This window comes from Perca flavescens, chromosome 4 (genome assembly GCF_004354835.1).
Source record: "Perca flavescens isolate YP-PL-M2 chromosome 4, PFLA_1.0, whole genome shotgun sequence".
In the NCBI taxonomy this organism is placed as follows: domain Eukaryota; kingdom Metazoa; phylum Chordata; class Actinopteri; order Perciformes; family Percidae; genus Perca; species Perca flavescens.
In genome coordinates, this window is record NC_041334.1 from 26,195,519 (window position 1) to 26,216,293 (window position 20,775).

General features: G+C 39.3%; 3 protein-coding genes and 1 long non-coding RNA gene across 7 annotated transcripts; 2 read left to right on the plus strand and 2 right to left on the minus strand.

Annotated features, from left to right (window-relative positions):
* Positions 1-148: 148 nt before the first annotated feature.
* tatdn2 (TatD DNase domain containing 2) lies at positions 149-9,907 on the minus strand. Of its 2 annotated transcripts, none has more exons than XM_028574851.1 (7): positions 9,634-9,907; positions 5,727-6,037; positions 4,961-5,386; positions 3,692-4,684; positions 3,415-3,542; positions 2,951-3,057; positions 149-709 (listed from the first exon to the last, which is right to left on the minus strand). In XM_028574851.1, the coding sequence occupies exons 2-7, from the start codon at positions 6,024-6,026 to the stop codon at positions 549-551; spliced, it is 2,115 nt and encodes a 704-aa protein (XP_028430652.1). In that variant the 5' UTR covers positions 6,027-6,037; positions 9,634-9,907; the 3' UTR covers positions 149-548. The 2 variants fall into 2 exon arrangements, with proteins under 2 accessions (XP_028430652.1, XP_028430651.1); XM_028574850.1 differs by having other exon boundaries at positions 2,951-3,134.
* LOC114553608 (uncharacterized) lies at positions 9,092-14,281 on the plus strand. Of its 3 annotated transcripts, XR_003692351.1 has the most exons (4): positions 9,092-9,327; positions 11,149-11,217; positions 11,800-13,600; positions 13,708-14,281. It is a non-coding gene; the product is annotated as an uncharacterized LOC114553608 (long non-coding RNA). The 3 variants fall into 3 exon arrangements; XR_003692352.1 differs by having other exon boundaries at positions 11,149-11,423; positions 11,800-14,281; XR_003692350.1 differs by having other exon boundaries at positions 11,800-14,281.
* On the minus strand, positions 12,640-15,819 carry vhl (von Hippel-Lindau tumor suppressor). The gene is made up of 3 exons (XM_028574854.1): positions 15,336-15,819; positions 14,458-14,571; positions 12,640-13,956 (listed from the first exon to the last, which is right to left on the minus strand). Exons 1-3 carry the CDS (start codon positions 15,520-15,522, stop codon positions 13,763-13,765), a joined length of 495 nt encoding a protein of 164 aa, XP_028430655.1. The 5' UTR covers positions 15,523-15,819; the 3' UTR covers positions 12,640-13,762.
* Positions 15,820-16,695: 876 nt separating this feature from the next.
* LOC114553604 (oxytocin receptor) lies at positions 16,696-18,351 on the plus strand. Its single transcript, XM_028574852.1, has 3 exons — positions 16,696-16,777; positions 17,030-17,910; positions 18,137-18,351. Exons 2-3 carry the CDS (start codon positions 17,067-17,069, stop codon positions 18,349-18,351), a joined length of 1,059 nt encoding a protein of 352 aa, XP_028430653.1. The 5' UTR covers positions 16,696-16,777; positions 17,030-17,066.
* The last annotated feature ends 2,424 nt before the right edge of the window (positions 18,352-20,775 follow it).

The following is a 20,775-nucleotide window of genomic DNA, read 5'->3' on the forward strand; positions in this document are numbered from 1 at the left end:
TTTGCTCACAGCAAAGATCACGCACATCGCCGTATTACAGACCGCTGTATTTACTCTCTTCCATTTTGCATCCTCGTGCGCTCTTCAGTCAGCACATAATATGCATTAATTGACGAGAACTTTAACAAACCATACATATAGAATTGAAAAAGCAGGATTAAAGGCTTTTAATATGTGTCCATTGCTTCAAACTGAACTACACAGTGGCCAGACAAGACAAACATCCAAACTAATTAGAACAAACAAGGGATGTCACATTATGTAAACACAGCAAAAACTAGACTCCAAAAAAGCTTAGGAATTAATTTCTGTGTTGAACAATGGAATAAAATATAATCAGATAAACAATAATATACAGTATCCTTCCAGTCATTGTTTTGCTTTTTACTCGTTTCAAGACTTAGTTTCAAATGAGACTACTCCTCCATATTCCTCCATCTCTACATGAAGGCTTGATAAATCTAAAACAAAAAGCCACATAAAATGTTTGTGTCACAAACCATATCCAAAAACGTTGATTCTGACTTCTCCTTCTTGCTTGGATTTTTTTATCCACCATCTCTGAAGATCATACGCCATAAAGTTGAACGGTGTTGCTTCGGATGGTGGCGAGGACCGTAGCCATGTCTTCCCCCTTCAGCAGGCTCAGCTCCTGCAGCGTATGGATGCCCATTCCAGGATGTGAAAACTTGCAGACATCTTTCCTCACCTGATAAAAGTGAGACACACTTATAACTAGTAATGGGTATTATTTGGATTTTAACGATACAACTGCTCATTCTTTTTAAAATTATTTTTTTTGGCATTTTGGGCCTTTATTAGATAGGACAGCTTTAGACACCAAATAGGAGAGAGAGGGGGAACGACATGCGGCAAAGGGCCACAGATCGGAATCAGTATATGGGCGCACGCTCTACCAGGTGAGCTACACAGGCCCCTGATACTACTACTCTTATCGATTCCTTTTCAATTGCTTTAAAAAATATATATTATTTAAAAAAAAAAGAAAAAAGAATGAAATCTGAACAGGATTAAAATATATATTTTAAATATAAAATAAATAAAAGTAATGTTTACAACAGCAAAGTCATTATTTAAAATCAATAATATCTTACTGGAAACAAATCTCAAATGTCAATAAAATAAATAATATTCCTGACATCACAATACAGAGTTAAAGGTGCAATATGTAATACTGACAGCTAGTGTTTAAAATAGTTACTGCAGTACAAATTCAAAATACTCAAGATAGTCATCCCCCCCGCCCCCTCCTCCCCAGACTCGAAGTTCATGGAGGTTGCCAAGCTGAGACCGCAGCATCCACAACAATGTTGCTAGACGATTGTTTCACATAGCCAGACATTACTTCACAGCACGGCAGAGAAGCTAACGTTAGATGCTGGTTATATTGTCATAAAAGCACGTGCTCACGCAGAGCTCTGTACCCAACTGACAGACATTTTTTCGGCTTTAAATTATGATAGGAACCGCTAAAAACACATCAACCTTGCCGTCCTCTCCACCCGACGGACAGACACACTTTATTGGCTTAGAATTACGGCAACAATCGCTAAACACACTGCAAACTCACGGTCCTCCCGATTTACAGCCCCCCTCTTGTGGCTTAAAATGACTCACTGTTGTCGGCTACGGCCACTGAACAGGCTACATGTTGTAAACAGCCATGGGCTGCTTGCCTGGTCCTCCGGTAACGTTAACAGTTAGCAGGGTTAGCATGGCAGTGTTAGCCAGGACCAGTCGGGATCACTTTACTGGCTGTGTCTCAGTTTGTTTTTGCAAGTAAAAAACTTGGGTGCTCTAGCTATATAATTCAATGTGAGTACACAAATGTTGAAATGCCTGTCCCTAGTAGCTGTGATAAATTAGCCTGGAGCTAATGCTTACCTGTTCAGGAGGAAATAAGCCAACTCTGCGTCCTTTTGGGCTCTAAGCTGTCTCTATCTTTCAAATAAATCTCCAATATTTACCAGGGGGTTGGAACGTCTCTGGTTAGAAACATGCCGTTTTAGGTCGGGTAGAATCTATCTCCGTTGATCCCGTTCGTTTGTTTGCTGCTTTCATGGCTGTGCTAACGTTACAGCTGTAGCGCGCGGGGTTACGTTTTTACAGGTAACATTATATGTGGCAACCCAGCCTGGGCAGTTGATGACAACACACAGGCCCAAACACAAACAGAAATTCTGTCATGGAACGGAAATTTCAAAAGGAGAAAATACTGGCATTAGCATCATTGTCAAAAAAGATAGTATTTCAACTTAGCATGTTTCCTTAATATCCAATGATGCATTGGGGTCATTTTTGGATTTATTACAGTAAATATATTACATATTGGACCTTTACAGTCAGTATCAGTCATTCCTCCGGGCCTCTGCCCTCCTCCCTCTGCTGCTGGTGGGATTCACTGCTGCAGCAGAGCAGATTGAAATATCGCTTTCAAAAGTAATGACTAATTTAGTTAACTTTGGCTATCAACAATAACAGCACCTGACATTTACTTGAGGAGCCTCTCTCTGCCATTATAAATGTCTCATGCTGTAATGAGCCTGAGTCAGTGCGAGTGTGTGTTTGAGAGCACAACCCCGCCCCTCGAGCAAAGACCGGCACCGAGAGAGAAATAGAGAGGTTTGCAACGCTGCCATTAATTTTTCAATAACCTTATTGTCCGCAATGGCAATCTTACTCCCTAATTTCAAGTACCGATAGCAGATCTGATAACTCCAATTAAGAACCAGTTCTCCTTTAGAACCCGGTTTTGAGGGGCATCCCTACTTTTCATATGTATGCACCAGCTGTAATTACAACACACATTTAGCTGGTTAAATGTGTAATTTGTAAGAAGTTGTAATTATTAACAATATTAAGAACTGGGAGAAAGACCATCAACCATTAATGATATTAGGGCAGTGTTTTGGTTCAATTTAAAACATACCTGTCTTGGCAGGAAATATGGTGCATCTGTCTCCAACACAATTCGGTTCAGAGGGATCTGGCGGACAGCATCTCGGGCCTCGGTAGCCTTGTAGTAGGTAATCAGGGCTGTGAAACCCACATAGAGATTGGGGAACTCTGTCAGGAAGGGCTCAATCACTGGATAACTGTTTGTGAAACAGTGCCTGGAAATAATCAGGAAGTAATCAAGAATGAAAATTCACAGATTAAATGCAGTTAACACTTTGAAGGCCTTTTGTCACCCTCAACATTTTAAGCTTTGTTGATTTGGCAAAATGAGCAAAAATACTCTTAATATCGAAAGATATCTTAAGGATTTTACCTTTAAACCAATACATTTGACTGTTCATGTTGATAAAAAAGGCAGGCAAAAAATATATATATATATTTTTTTAAAGTGGTGTAAAATGAGTAATTGATCAGAAGATTTTCCTCCACACGCACCTGTGAATTTTGTATTCCCTCGGGACCCATTTCTTCATGATTGCCAGCAGGTCATCATCTGCGTCCCGACAGTGGATCACCAGAGGCTTCTGCATGGCCACAGCCAAACGCAGCTGACGCTCAAACACCTTCACAAAGAAGCAGAGACACAAAACACGGACCACAACATTCATTTTTATTTATTTTACAATAGTATCATTCAATTCCACATAATACATAAGCAGTTACTGGACTACAAAGTTTTATTCGACGCAGACCACATCAACCTAGATTATACCTCTTTTTGCCTGGTGGAGTCAGTGGAGTTTTTATGGGAGTAGTCCAGGCCTATCTCACCAAATGCCACAGCTTTTGGATGCCGCATGGCCATCAGTATGTCGCGTTCCTGGACACTTGAGTAGTCTTTGGCAAAGTGGGGGTGGCACCCAAACGCCCCCCATACCATGTCTTCAGCCAGCAAACCTTCCCACAGGGCCTCCTTCACCATGAGCCTTGGGTTGCAGAAGTTGGCAATACAGCCTCTGAACTGTGGAGGAAAGCTGCTTTGGTACTGCCTTTGAAAGCTGTTGAATGTCCCACAAAAGCCAAGCTTTCCATAGAGCATGTCTATATGGCAGTGTGTGTCTATGAAACCAACCTGATTGTTCAGGTTGGGGTAACTGTTCCACATAGGTTCTGCCCCCAAGGAAAATCTTCTTTTAGGGTTGCCACCCTGTGTAAAGGAGTAGGGAGGGTGACGCATGGAAGAGCCAGCATCTGACTGCCTGCATGTTGTTGTAGACTTCAATTGAGGGTTCAATGCTCCTCTATTTGAGTGTAGTGGCAGAGCAAAGGGATCCGATAAATAGGCCATAATGCTGGAGGAGCGGAAACTCTCTGTCTCAACTCTGAATGTCTTTGGTGGGGCCATGTTTGTTAGGTGAGGCTGCTTGACGGAGACAAAAACTTTCCTGCGCGACAGTGAGAAAGGCATCTCAATGTCCTCATCAGCTGCCTGGACAGCCTCAGTGGTTTCATTAGTGGATGAAAAAGTTAGAGAGGAAGTAGCATCTCCCTGGGTTGTCACAGAAGGACTTTCCCACTGTTGGCTGTCAAAAGAGCAACAAGTCAAAGAATCTGGGATATACTCCAGGACAGGGAGGGACGAGTCACATTCCTCGGCTTCTGGTCCAGTTTCTGCAGCAAATAACTTGTCTTGAGAGGTTGTTTCTACAAACACAGAGTCCTGAGCAAATCTCTCAGGTGAATCTTCTCTTTTTAGCACAACACTCTGAAAAAGTAAACAAATGGTGAAAATACAATCTCCATTATCTTTTAAGCCTCAATGGCTTGATGATTATTTTATGGTCAATATTTTAATGGATTTCAATTTCCTGCATTCTGTACCAACATTATGTGCGCTTTGGATTTTTCTTTTTAAATTTGAAAACATAACCACAGACAAGAAAGACAAATTATACTGTTACATCATTTATAAGTTATAAGCAAACAAAACCACAAGAAAAGATACATTTCTAAATACATTTCTAAATGTTAGTTAACTTACTCTTCCGTCTGTTTTTAGCTCTGAGCTGTCACCTTGGGCTCCAATGTCCTCAAACACCTGAAGAGGGGACCACTGTTCTTCCTGGACAGTGCCGTTGTCTTCAAATTCATTTTCAGGTTTGATCGAGGAACACTTTATATCTATGACCGTTCCGTCAAGTGATGCTGGACTGGCCGCTTCAGTCTTCACTGGTGAAAACACAAACGGCAAAGACGGGCTGTTAGTGCAAGTCCTGGGGATCTTTGTAGAGCTGCCTCCGGTGCTTGTGTTGCCAATGGCTGCAATCAATGCCATCCTGTAGATAGCCTTTGATCCCTCTTCGGGTGTCCTCTCTTTCTTTTTCAAGACGAAAGAGTGAGGTGGAGGGGATACTTGCTGGCTCTCTGTGGATTCCAGCTGCCTGGATAAGTTGTCCATAGGTTTCTCCTGATAGTTATGGTGCAAACGAAAAAATAAATCAGTATTTCTTACTAAACATAATGCATGAATTAGCGCATTTGAGACTTTAACTTTGATCAAAAACACTTTAGATTATATTTATTATTAAGACCATTAAGAAAAATATAAAAACTTTATTCGTCACATACACACAACACAATGTAGTAAAACTTAATTACTGCATTTAACCCATCCCACGCAAGTGTTATGAACAGTGGTCAGCTATACATACATATGCACCTTAGGGTTCAGTGTCTTGCTCAGGGACACTGTGACATGTGGCCGGAGGAGCCGGAGATCGAACCTCCAATCTTGGGGTTTTATTTACCTCTGAAGTGGTGAATTTTTCCAAATTTATCCTGGAAAGCTTCCTCAGCTTAAGCTTGCCAAAAGAGGGCGTGCTTTCACCGAGCACCCCTGCTTTTCTCTTGGGAGTGTCCAGACTCAGTGCTCCGAGGCCATCAGGTCCTGGAGAGTCTCTGAGGGGCAAAGTATTTGACTCTTCATTCGGCGACATATTCCAGCGAGAGGGCGTGCCTAAGCCAGCATCTCTCTGCTGAGGATGTGTGGGTGAGGTGATTGTAGTTCGTCGCCACTTAAATGTCAACTTCTTTCTGCTGCTGTCCATGTCTGAGATTTCTAATCCAATACACAGTTAGAAAAGGAATGAATAGATCTGTATGACCATCCAGTACATCATGCAAGCAACAAGGTAAAAACATGAAAGCCTCACTGTTCAAGTACTCTTGAAAAAAAATGCAGTATTCTTTTTTTCTACAATAATCATCTCAATCATCAAGAGCTAACCATGCACTCATTAACTATATAGCATGCTGTGTATGCTAAATACCTTTTTGCCTATAGGGTATTCCTTTAGTCTTACTCCATCAGCTAAAACACACACCTTTTTAAACTGCCTTTTAACTGACTTGGATTATTTAAATTATATTATTTAGGCCTGTCTGGTTATACAGTATACTTTTATTATTGTCTTGCATGTCCCTTATTAAAGCATTTTGTAACTATGTATTTGAAAAAGTGCTATTCAGATGAAGTTATTATTATATTTATAGTCTTGCATTGCCAGACCTATATCCACAGCGCTGTGGAGGAAGGTCTGGCTCCACCACATACATTCTGGGATACAAGAAAAAAACGCAGGTTGTTTGCCTTTCTTTAAACCAATCACAATCGTCTTGGGCAACCGTAGTTCTTGACACAGAGGCGGTGGCTCTGCAAAATGGTCTCGGGAAGGAACTTGTTTTTTGTTTTGGTGGAACATTTGCAGCCCACAAAAGAAAAAAACATAATTAAATGATTGATGATATAATATTAAATGAAGTAAACTGTTCACACAATACATTAACATAAGCTATTTAAATTAGCTAGATACATGGTTAAACGTAATTTGCTCTTACCACCGAACACCGTGTGTATTTGTCCATAGAAATCCTGCTCATCGGTCCAAAAACGTCTCAGTAAATGCTGTGAACATATTCTTTGTAAAATCTCACAATCATTCACTGAAAGAACCAAGCAGGCCTGATTTATTGCATGATCCAAATTTTCTTCAAAACCCGTAGCAAAGGGAACGCCAACATAACGGCAACACACAGAAAGCGGAAGGTGAGGGACAAAGCCCGATACGACGCAACAGATGTGAGTCTTTATCCTGGAAATGTACTTCCGTAGATCCAAACTATTATATTCATAAAGGTGTATCAGTTTTTTTATGATGTTGGCAGAGGTGGTCTTTGTTTCAGGTGAGGTGGCGCCAAGGCTGGGTTACCAACTGGGTAGTCTATATCCACAACATGGATTGCTCCGTTGCCGCCGGATTTCACTCTTTTCGGCCGGATGTCCGGTACCTTCCACTCTCTTTGTGTTGGCAGAGCTCGACATTAACATTCTTTGGATAAGTACATTTACGTTTCACTTGTCCATGCACAAAAGTCACTTGTCCGGGTAAAGATTTATCATTTTATATATTTTTTTTTTTGTGTGTTTTGCTAATGCAGAATTCGAACGAATCGTTGAAAGCATCCAAACACTATCAACATTAATACAATTCAGTTGAAACAGTAGAAACAAATGTGTCCCAACAATAGATTTCCCCTTCAACAAGAAAAAAGGATCTACAGACTCCATAATACAAAGTAATACGTTGCACGCCGCTGTGCAGTGTATCACCAGAGGTAGTGGTTACTTGAACTTATACTATATCTAAAATAATTTTGTAGACATAACAGAAGGATTTTGCCACTAAATGTTGTTGTTAACTTTTTTTTTTTTCTTTCTACAATTTCACTTTCTACCCAGCAGAGGCTGATTCACCAAGGGATCCTTTAAAAGGTGTAGCTACTTTATAGATGATTATTAGCCGATATTTAATCTGGCAAGGTTTTAAAAGCTGAGGTTTTACAACAACTGACAAACAAACGAGCAGCAGAGTAGTAACGCTACGAGACAGAGAGCCGGCCGCTGAATGAGTCAGATTAACTTCATGCTTCATCCACACAAACAGAAATGCCAATAAACCAAAGCACGTTTTTCTTCCATCCCAGAATGCTGTGTAGACTAGCCAGACCCACCGCAGCGCTGTGGAGGAAGGTCTGGCAATGCAAGACTAAAGCCTCTGTAATGTTTCACCACCTTGACTAGTAGACCTGTTTTCTCGTTGGCAAAGCAAGACTACCAACTGGGCAAAGCAGGTGACTGCCCCAGGGCCCAACTTTGTATGGGAATATGCAACACTAAAGCACCATATCAACTGCCATTATCTTGCTTTATTACCTTATAAGAGGGACAGTGAGTCAAAATATAGTTTTCAGATATTATATAGCTTATTTTGTTTACGTTAAGGTCAACATTCCTTAAGAAATTACACCACAGAAAACCTGGGGCCAGGTATTATCCAAAGAATAATGGACCCCAGGAAGAGCCTCAATAACTTACTGGTGCTGAGTAGCCATGAAATACCAATACTTTAACTGGTCAAATTTATACTTTAATAATCTAATTATCTGAGTTCAAAACATTTTGTTGTTGCTGTACATAGCACTTTGTTAGCACTGTGTCTATTGTATAGGTTTTTAATTGCTGTGAAATTACAAAAGAAATATATTGTAATATTTGAATTGAAATATGATGGGCACCAAGAAATGCCAATGTGGTTATGTCGGAAACAGCTGGTGGCCAATTACTGGGTCAACCAAGTCCAATGGGTCTTTGGTGATTTGTGCCAGAAGGCTGAAAAAGTTGAGCATGTCCTTGTGTCATTCAGAAAATTTACACAGGGTTAGTAGTAGAGTAGAGGACAATGGTAAAAGTATATTAGAGTGTGGAGACAGTGGCCAAGGAAACAAAATGTTATTTTTTTTTTTTAAGAGTGACTGGACTAGAAAGATGGCTTTAAGATGAATGGACACTGAAGGAGAGTAAAACCTGCAGGAGGCAGTAACGCAACACTGTGGATGCCAACTGCCGATACAGCTACGGTATTTAGCTGAGAGAAAGTGGATACGACAGTTAGTTAGGTTTAGGCACCATAACGACTAACGTTAGTGGGAAAAAATATCATGGTTTGAATCAAAACACTCCCGATGAACGAACACGCGTTTCCTGGGTTTGAAATACTAAAATTATATTGTTATATTGGATTAGATTTTGCGTAACTTCCGGACGTAGCTGTATCCCTTCTAGCCACAATCAGAAGATCATGGCCACCAAGTTTTTTTTGCAGCATAGCTAACTTAGCTAGCTACACCTGAAGATGTGTCAATTAATTTCAGGTGTTAAGGTTTTTGCAGAAATGTGCCACCATCAGCAGTTAACGTTAAAATAAGTTAGTGTTTTGGGGATTTTGAGCAGCTGTAAATAATCAGTCAGACCTGGCCTCAGGAGAAAAGACGCTGAAACTTCAGTCATTGGTGAGATTTTGGTAACGTTAATAAAAGAGGCAGTTAGCTAGCACCAACTTTAGCCAACTAGCTAGCTAGCGTTAACGTTAGCTAACTAATTATTTTCACTTGCTGATTCAAACTGCGACATTTAAAAAGTAGCTAGCTCAATGTTCTGGCTACGAAACTTATTAATTAAATATTATTATTAATTAAAAGTCATTTTTATTGTGACTTTACACTTTGTCACACATATAGTCAGTTAGTTAGCCAGATGGCACCCAATTTATTTAACGAGTTAGCTAGCTAGCTAACGTTTAAGAGTTGTCAAATTACCTTCTCAAGCTTGGCGCAGTAAAAATGGCAGGTTGGGAAGCGTGGGAAGATGTCACTTTATCAGCGTTGGTTCAGTCAGCCACTCGGTAACTGAGCTTACACAATTTCTTGCTAACAACGTTTCAAAACAAAATCAAAATATGACGATTTTCACTGACATGTTCAATATTGGATTGAATTACAAGTTTGAGTTTAATTAACCGCTAGATGGTGTTAAAGTTCGGGTTTGGTTTGGACCCTTTGAACCCATGGTCTACGTCTCGCGAGATCAACCAACGAGATGTGACTAATGAGCGACAACCATAGGAAAAAAAAAAACTATTAGTCAATGGCGAAAACAAGATGGGGTGCCTTTGCTGGCATGATTATGAAGTTTGGTCATTTGGTGCTCATAACTATAGTCTAAAGACAAAGCCTTTGCATATATTTAAACTATAAAAGGAAAACAAGCTTTTAAATAGTAAATACAATAAAATGTATACCCTATACAAGTTTAGAGGGAATCCTGATTATGAAAAATGAAAATAAAGACATAAGACAAGATAGCAACAAAACGATAAACACACAATTTAGAAGGCAGCAGGTAATCTACAATTTCAAGCCTGTTTTTAAAGGTGGTCAGAGGTGAGACAGGCAGTATTTAATGCTGAACAGTGATACTATACAAAAGATGTGTACTCAATACATCTCAATTTCATTTCTAGATATCTACAAATTAACTTAAAACAGTGGTCATCATGCCCTATGCCAAAAGCTGCACTTAAAAAAAGAACATTTCCTTCTTGCTTAGAGTGGAGGGTCAGATAATGCATTTAACAACTCCCTTTGAGATGTTACCTTAGTAAATTAAGGTATGTTAAACATTATCCTAAGCACATTATTGCAGTCACACAAAATTCCCAAGTTTAATACTTCAAATACAGCAACATAATTTCCACTAAAAAGCAAATCACTCGTCAGGTAGTGGAAATGGTGTCTTAACAGTTTTTCAAGTGTAGACATAATCTGGTAAGGTGATAGATGATTAATTACAGTATACCCTCTGAGTAAAATCATATGGTTTTAAGTGTTTTTAAAAATATATGAAGGTTACAAAAATTAAAGTAACACATTTTGTTAGACCTTTGGTAATCCCAAAAATGTCTTGTAGGCACCAAAGCTGTATCCTTTACCTGAAAGGAAGGAACGAAGATACATCAGTCCTCTGACCTGTGTAAATCAATCATAATGTAAAGTGATATTAGTTATTCTACTAAAATACAAATACAAGACGCATAGTTAACCCTCAGACACATTTTAACACAAGTGTTTTGTTTACATTCTCAAAAAGCTACTTGGTCGTCTTTGAATAAGCTTCAAAACTGTAATAGTGGAGTACACAGTGGGAAGTCTGAACAGCAGGATCAGTAATGATGAAAAAGATTTAGGGTATGCATGTGAATTTCACACTAAGCTGATACTTCTTGTGTAGGTGACATTCAGATTGATGCTTACATGGTGAGCCCTTCTTTTCAGCAACCCAGTAACAGAAGCCCCTCCTGGCACGGTCATTGAACTCATTCCTGAACTGGGGCTTGTTTTGAGGTGAGGTATTTGGTGTATTTTCATTCACACCTAAAGAAAGAAATATATAGTGAAACATCAGGGGAGCAACTAATAAAAAAAAAAGTAAGATATTTTAACAGCTCTTGTTAATGTGGGACCAACCGTATGCTTGCACCGTGGAGGGAACCGGATCATTAACTGCAGTTTCATCCAGAATCAATAGAGGCAACAGGCTGCTGCTGGGGGTATGGTTTGGAGCACCTTCATGTGATTCATACACTAGGGCATACAGTATAATAAAGCCAAAATAAAAACGGTTTTCTATGTAACATATGTACAGAACTACTACTACTCTCTGCCCTCTCTGTACTGTGGACAGTGCTCTCCTGGTCACCTCCCAGTTGTATATTATCTGTGAAATTGGGTTATTTTCACAAACCTCTGTCCTTCAACAAGGCAGCTGGAACTGATGCAAAATAAACTGGAACCTAGGTGGAAATAACTGCATAGTATCACAAGAATAAAAAGTAGTTGTATGTTTTTGTGTCGTAAGTTTATATATCATTCTGTAATTGGATTTTTGTTTAATTTGTTCTTACCATTGTTTTCATTTTGCTCCAGTGGTCTGTCTGGAGATGGGGAAACATGACAGGGTGACTCCTTGGCCAAAATGTCATGCTGGTGAAGAAAATCGAAGGATCGTGAATATTAGCTACCGTGTATTCCTCCAGTCCAACAAAGTGACACCGTGCACAACACGGCTGCAAAACAAATACTTAACATGTGTGAGAGAGAAACCTCTCGACAGTGACCAAGTACTTACTTCTCTCCCCTAAAACGACTTGAGTTCCATGTTTTTTTCTTTTCCCCTGTCTGCATGTTCATGATATTACTGCAGCCAGCTCACCTCGACTCACACACACAAAGATGTGTTGTGTTACTTTGTCGCTTAGCAACCAGTTTGACAACAGTACCCCTGCTGTGTTAAACTAGAGCAGGTTATAATTTGATATTGTGACTTAAAAGGGACATCCTTGTGTCTGTCTGTGACTTTAAACAGTCGGCTTTATACTGTGTGAAGTTATTTAGCTTGTACCAACCTTAATTACAATAATTACAATCAAATTGCTTTAAGATTTTAAAATGCTAATCCGCTGTATGTTGTTAAAATCAGTTAACTTTGTTGCACCGGAAAGCCCTGGATATTCCTAAATCATAAATCAGCAGTGACAAAACGAAACATTTCATCACACTTACAAAATAAACAGTAGTAATGTTGTAGTTCTCCACCAACATAATAGCTTCTCAATAATCATCGCTATACGCTCTGAGCAATAAGGTCTCACTTTTATGATTTTTGTTTTGTGACTAGTCAGAATTTACTTGTTCATAATCAATCGCTGTACTTACAAGTGGCTGAGCAAATAAATAAAATAGAAAGTCATCACAGCTTTCAACCAATTAAGAAATATATCTTTTATTTATGTATTACACAAACAATTAAGGTATTTGAGATACACCAGCAATGTATACATTTAAAACATGGTGACAGAAGCACAAAATAGGCAGAATTAAAAAGTAGGCAAAAAAAAAGCATAAACTCCTTAGTCAGTGTTTTTTTACAGCCTAGTCTTAAAAAATGCAAAGACAATGTTAATTGTTTTGTTTTTTTACCATAGGAAATCAGCTGCAAGACAAAATGTTAGAAGAGACTCGGTCCATTTATGGTGGTAGGTATATTCTGACAAAAAGTCTACATTCACCAGAATAGGACAACTTGGAAACACCCATAATCACTCCATCTTTTTCAGATTTAAAGTGCCAAAGCAAAAGCTTTATGATGATTGCTGAACAGTTCAGTCTTTAAACTGCTAGAATAACAAAGTAAGATGTTTTTTGAGGGGAGAGGTGCAGTAAACTGAATTGGTTAAGATCACCTTATCTCAGGCATTCCCAATAAGAATATTAACAACACATATCTCTCTGAAATTCCTATCTAATGTGACTATATACTTTTTATTTAGTCTCCTTTATAACGTGATATTTAGGACAGAAGAGCAGTTATAACACTGCATGCATGACAAAAACATAGTTGTACTGTAAGATCTGTCTTGTGCATATGATCGAATAGTATTTTAGGCCAGAACCTGGCGATATGGCAAAATAAAGTAGAGAGTAACATAATCAGATAGGCATCAATAACTAAAATTTCTCTAATTGCCTTTTAGGAATAAACCTTCTTTAAACAAATCCTTAAATACCATTTTAGAGGTTAAACAATACTATTTAACTGAAGATGAACTGAACACTCCTTGTCCTAAAAGGTAAATGCTACATACAGTTTTTTTCTGCAGGGGAAGACATTTGCCAAAGCCAATGAGTGAATATAACAGGCAGCAGATCAAACTCCTTTGCAGCAAATGTAAGACCTCTAGAGAAGTCTTTGCAACAGCTGCTCACTCACCCAAGAAGTAATTCCAACGTTGTATCTTATATTTCATTAATTCTGGCTTCTGTGCTTTCTAATAGTGTGGAATATAATATTGCTGTCTATACGAGACCATTATCCATCCAGTTTCATGCCTCATTCCTCCTGGCAATGGATCCTCTCCAGCAGATGCTGCTCTACCCGCTGGTTCATGCGGTGGAGATCTTTCAATACACTGGGCAGATCTTCCAGCTCCTCGTGGAGACACCGTGCTATTTCCAACCTCCTGTAGTCTTCTGCTCGTACCAGTCGCCGAATAACCTGAAGAGCACGATCCTTGAGGCTGTAAACTGTGTAAACCAAACGAGAGAAATTGTTGAAAAAATGTTAAGCAAAGACGTTTCTGTAAAAGATTTCTGAAGTTTTTTTTTTTTAATTTTGTGACACTTTCAACACTGTAAGCAAAATGTAATTCACCAATTTTTATGCAGTGTGGTAGAATTATCAGTACAAGAGATCTCAAATTCCTGTCAAATAAAGCCAAGACTACCTGCATGACCTGATAAAGGCAAGTGGAAAACTATTAGTACTATTTTAGTAATTTGTCCTTTTAAACTATCAGACTGGAAATTGTTCGCAGCACCGTAATCAACAATAGTTCGACAGGCTTTTAAAATACACAAGATTTATTCTGGAGTTTACTAGCTAGCTAAGCGTGCTCAGATGCAGTCTACAGTGACATAGGCTTATTACACAGTGCATAATAAATGTACTCTTGTTGGTTGTTTGTGAGTAGCAATGAATTAAAAACATGATAATGGCTAATATTTAGTTAATGTGGCTAATCTTACCTGGTAAAGTGATAATAGCATTTCTACCCTCTGCTGGTTTAGGAAGATACAGTTCTTTGCAGTTCACTCTCAGTGGCTCATCAGTCTCTGCATCTCTGAACATCCATGGGTGACCTGGGAAAAACCATTCATATAACTATATAAATGGCACAGCCCACAAGTGATACCGTTGCACTGGCAACTCACAAACTAAACTGTAAAAGCAAGCCTTGAACTACATGTCATCAGTTCACACTTTTTGGCAGTCCACTGACACTAATTGGTGACCAACTTTGTAGCTCGTAGTGTTTTTTTTGTCTGAAATGCAACATTCAATTAAGGTTTTCAGCTGTCTCAGATAAATCACAGTGGCAGCTGTCAGCATCCTGGGATGGAAGTATGGGCAGAACCTCTTCTGCTGTTTATCTTAGTGAAAGACATTTCCACAAATTAGAAGAGCTGTTAGATATTATAGAAATAACATGAAAGGCTTCTGTTAAAATCTGGGCTGCTTTTGTTTTTTATGAAATAACCAACAGCATGCTGCCCCTGGATGACTTATCATTATGGGAAACGTGCAGTGGCGAACATGTCCACTCAAGCATTGTACAAATACTGTAAATTATGGTGTATTATTTAAGTATGCATGATTCTGAAAAGGAACATTCTGCATAATGAGAACTTTTACTTTTTGGTACTTTAAGTATTTATGCTAATACTATACTACAGTACTTTTATTTAAGTAAAATGTAAAATCCATGACTTACTTATTTTTACCCAGTGGTATTGCTACTTGAAGAATTGTAGTACTACTTCCACCACTGGAAACGTAGATCAAATCTGAGACAAAGTAGCAACCCCGTATGCATAAATAGCTTGCAATGTTGGGAAAGCCTTACCGATAAAGGTCGACATTTGTCGTCCCGTTCCTGGCTGTAAATCAACGTACGCCTGGGGTTCTCCTCGGTAATCTATCCATAGTGGTCGTACGACACGGGGACTGAGGTTACGAAACACAGCATTAATCGGTATTCGACTGTTCAGGGAGCGAACCAGGGGAAGAGACTGCTCTCCCTCTTGAGGCATTGGTGCTGGTCGCTTATTAACGCTTAGCTAATGGTTAGCGCAGTGAGATTAGCCGTTTAGCTAACGCTAGCTAGCAACAAGATGGCAAGAAATCCATCTATGTTGTCGACAAATGGAGATCGTTGAATCAAGCACTTAGTCTGTCTAACGTTAATTAGATTACATCGTTTATAAAAAAAAAAAAAAAAGTAATACAAGCAACGGTTTCAGTAACACTATGAGAGAACCGTCTACTGTACTTCTTTAGCTAAATCTCAACTACTTTGTTTACATTTACTCTTCCGGTTGAGTTGAGAGTCCTGGGACGTCAAACTATTCTGTGCTGTGATTGGTCGAGAAGCATGATGACGTTTCGGTCTCACAGAGGATGTGTTTCGTGCCTTGGACTTTTTTTCTGTCTGTTACAAACGAAGCAAAACAAGAAAAGTAATTACAATCTTAAAATAAATATTTAATCAAATAAATGTCAAGTGAGGCTACACTTTTAAGGTAGTTGTACTTTATGTGAGCATTTTCATTTTATACTACTTTACTCAAGCAGGCCATAGGCTACTGTGCTTTTACTTTATTTACAACTCTGCATACGAAGATTGTACATAAAAAACATGTGGTTGTCATATAGAATAAGATAAAATGTTAAGATAAATCTGCCCAACAGTAGGGCCTACACGAAGTGGTCAAAATGATCTCCACCTTTATAAACTTACACGTTTAGTCAGTAATATTAATCCAATATAATAAAGTAATAATAAAATGTACTTTTGATTATTTTGCTGATAATACCTCTGTATTTATTTTCACCACTGTTAACCAACATATTAAACGCGATTAAACACAAAATATTCTTATTATATCCTATGTTTGTATTAAGCAACCTTGGCTATAATTAAGGGTATGATAAAAGTCTTACCAAAACCTGATAAAACTACTGATAAACAGTCATCAAAACGTGTATTTATTAGCTGTTCTGAAGTTTATATCACCTGTATAAGAATTCAATTATGTGCACAAACACAATGAGCACATAGCCTACAGGCTTCATTTTTTAGTACCTGTAAAGAATAACAGGACTCGGGTAAGATACTTAATGTATGTGAGCTCCACCCAGTTTCATCCTCACATGAAACACAAGGGCACACCTGGAAGACCACTCGCCTCCCTATGGATGATTTCCAACCTGAGCTCGACCACAAACTATCAATTCACCTCCGGCACTATTTGAAAGAAAAAAAAAAAAAAAAAAAGATCTATAAAGGTAGGTAGAAAAACTTTTTATTAAATGCCTTGCTGAAAAGATTCAAGATGTCACTGGTTACAAGTGCAAACGTGCTTATGCTGGGATACGATGGTTAGGCTTCTGTTTTAATTGAATAGGTAATGAAAGTGTTAAAATATTTAGCTTACATGACATAGCCTACTCGGTCCTAATTAGGCAAACATTTTCAGATTAATTGTGTTCTGAAAACATTACGAGTCTTAGACTGTGCGTCCTTTTACCCACCACCAGTCTGTTTGTCGGCGAGTTGGAGAGACGACCAAACACAATGTGTCCTCTGAATGACAGTAACTTTGTGGATACGGAGGACGCGGCGAGAGATGAAAGTCTGGCCACGCTGGAGATCTCGCTTCTCAGTGTCATCTTCATTAGCGCCGCCATCCTCAACACCTCCCTGCTGATCGTCCTCTGGAGAAAGCGCAAACAGATGTCCAGGATGCGCGTCTTCGTCTTCCACCTGTGCCTGGCGGATCTGGTGGTCGCTTTCTTCCAGGTGTGCCCACAGCTCGTGTGGGATATCACCGACAGGTTCGTCGGACCAGACCTGGTGTGCCGCCTGGTGAAGTACCTTCAAGTTGTCGGGATGTTTTCATCCACTTATATGATCGTGGTGATGACAGTTGACAGATACCAGGCTGTCTGCAACCCGATGGTGAAGTTCCAGCGGACAAGCACGAGACTTAACATCCTTGTGTGCATGGCGTGGGGGATTTCTCTGCTTTGCAGCTTGCCACAGGTTTTCATTTTCTCACAGGTCGAGGTTTCACCTGGTGTGTTTGACTGCTGGGCCACATTCGTCCAGCCGTGGGGGCTGCAGACTTACATAACCTGGACCACCCTGGTTATTTTTATTTTACCTGTTATTACAGTTGTTGTTTGCCAAGTGCGCATCTGCCGAGCCATCCAGATCAACTTGTACCAAAAGACTCAACAGCAGGGCAACGTGGGTCTCCCTCTGCCATCCAGAGCCAGTGGTGTGGCCAGAATGTCCAAGGCCAGGGTGAAGACGCTGAAGATGACAGTGGTCATCGTGCTGGTTTATATTGTCTGCTGGGCTCCCTTCTTCACCGTCCAGCTTTGGTCCGCCTGGGACACAAATGCGCCGAAAGAAAGTAAGTCAGAAAGTATTCCTTGCTTGTGGTCAGTTTGATGAGGTTAATTTTTTTTGTAATCATTTTAGTGTATTGTATAGTGTAGTATATTTCATTTTGGTTTACTTTCTAAATACGTGCAAGCTATCCGAGAAGTGCGCATTTACGCACAGAAGCCATATTCGGAAGTGGCAAAGGACACTTCTTTGAAAACACATGACGCTTTCCACTATTCCTATCATTCCAGCTGCGACTTTCACAATCCTGATGTTGCTGGCCAGTCTGAACAGCTGCGCGAATCCCTGCATATACCTTCTGTTCAGCGGTCAGTTTCCCAAGAGGCTGCCGCTGGTGACACTCCTGTGCCAGCGGCGAAACGAAGGTAATGATTCAATCAATGAAGAGAAGACGCTGGTCAGTACGTTGTACATTAGCTTCAAAAATGTCTCTGAGTCCAAATGAGGGCAATACGTTATAATTTGGAAACGGAAAAGCCTTTCGGTACGCCTCGCGGATCTGCCTGAGGGAGATAAGTATGTGGGTTTCTATGTGGTAGATGTCATGGAAGCATTCGCCAAAAGCAAAGTTATTGATTCAGTGATTGAATTTCAGATAATGCTGTTAAGGATAAAGAAGAACATAATACTCATGTATTGTTATTTTGTGGAAACACTGGTATTTGATGGAATTTTGACCAAAATGTCTGTCATTATACTCGATATCGCAATACACCACAGTCCTTTGAGTTAAACTCAGATACCTTAAGGGATTACCTATAGCCTACTCTATATATAACTTTATTTACCAAAAAGAAGCTATTACAAAGACAGAAAGCAAGAGCAACTGTTTTCATGAAGAAGAAATACAAACACATTGTTTAAATCATGAAATGCAATATGTGCCTGCCTTCAAAAAGGCTGTATTTAGAGACTGTGAGATACATTTGTCACTTAAATGTTCTTTGTGGTGAATAACTGTTTTAAAATCACACACTGAGTGACTGTGTTTGTGAAATATTGTTCAGGCTATAACCAACAGAAAGCAAGTGTGGAATCAAGTTATAGTCTCACAACTGCTTTGTCTTTTTACTTGTGTATAAGTACATATTTTCAATCCACTAATTACAAAGTAAGAACCTAATTATGATCATAATATTCAAGAATTTGTTTTTCCATTTATGAAAGTATGTAATGAACAGATATTAGCCAGTTGTATGTCAAACATGGTATGTGCATGATCTGCTGGTCAGGGATTTTCACATTTAAGGAGCAGCATACCAAAAGACACAGCCTAAAAAAATGTCACACATGCACATGATACACAGACAGGGAATGTGGTCCATTTATTTTTCACATACAGTCATATAAGTACAAGGCCGTCATTTCTTTTCAGCCATTATTTTTGGACAATTAGGAAACAAATGCTCTATCATTAGACCAGGCTGATAGCAGTTCATTAGCGTCTGTTGCCTGTGTGATATTGGGAATGTGCAACAGTGGAAGGTTGAGGTAAAAACATGTTGGATATGAACCACACAGGAGGTATGTAAATGAGCCTGCAAAAAAATGTACGCATGTTTCAGCAATAAGGTCATAGTTAAAGGTGGTGTTGTACCAGACCTCATATATTGTCCTCCCTATTAACATACATGAGGGGTTCAGGATATAAGGAACCCCTCTGTGCAGCAGTACAACCAAGGGGGTAAGCTTTGCTTCAGAACTCAAACCTCCTATGGCGCCATTTTGATGCTACAACAATATCAATTCTCGTTAGCATCCCATTGACTGCCATTCATTTTGACGTCACTTTGACAGTGAATAATCTTATAACTACATCTGAAGCGTATGAAGACTCTATTTGTCCATTGTTTAGTTCTTAAGAAACACGACAATGTCTAAAAGGCTCCATTACCTTGTATCTGACGTTATGGCTCCGTAGCAGACGTTTTTGTAAAAATAGGCTAACGATTGTCTCATAACCACGAGACTTACTGTCGCATAGTAGAGGAATTACCGTATAGTACAGGAGAAGCTCGCAGGCAGTTTCGACTTACATTAGCTGTTTAAGTTTAATTACTAATGTTAACTAGCATGTTAGTTAGCAATAATTAGCCTGTGTCCACGTTATCTCCTTATATATACATACGCTCTCCGTCTCTGCAAGATTCAGAATGATTGAGATTTCTCTTGGCACAGCTACCAGAAGACTTACAACTTTCAGACAGGTTGCTCACCTCACAATTACGTCGTCTCTTTCAGTTGGAGGCTGTGCAGTAACGCTCAGCACTCACCGGAAAAATGCTTCTAATATCCTTCACTGGTCTCCATCCAGAGCAACGGGATCTGTTGGTCCATTCTTATATACTGTCTATGAGTACAACACCCTCACTCATATAGGCATCAGCATCACCAACATATATTAACATTATAGGCATATAAAAGTAAATGTTATGGCAGAGCAGTTGCATTGGACTGCATTACACTGTACAAGTGTGCCTAAAAAAGTGGCACAACTGAGTGTCAGTGAGTTAGTTTCTCCCCCTAATTGACTTAAAAGTAAGAAATAACAAAATAAAATGTTGAGTTGCTTCTAAACTGCTGATTTGAAGTTCTGCGTTGTCCACTGCCATTATTCACTCTTGTCTCGACCAAACAGAGAGAGGCCATAAACACAGCCAGTTGTGCTTCTTTTAAACCATTTCCTCATCAAACCCTTGAGGTCACATCACCTTTAAGTCTTTCCTGTGTACTTTGATATGCCGATGAACATAATAATCTATAAAACAAGCATCTTCAATCTACCTTTATCAATCTAAATGGATTAACAGCCATTTAATTTGTACTGTATCTGTATGACAACTCCTAATGAGATGTGTGTGAGCAGTGA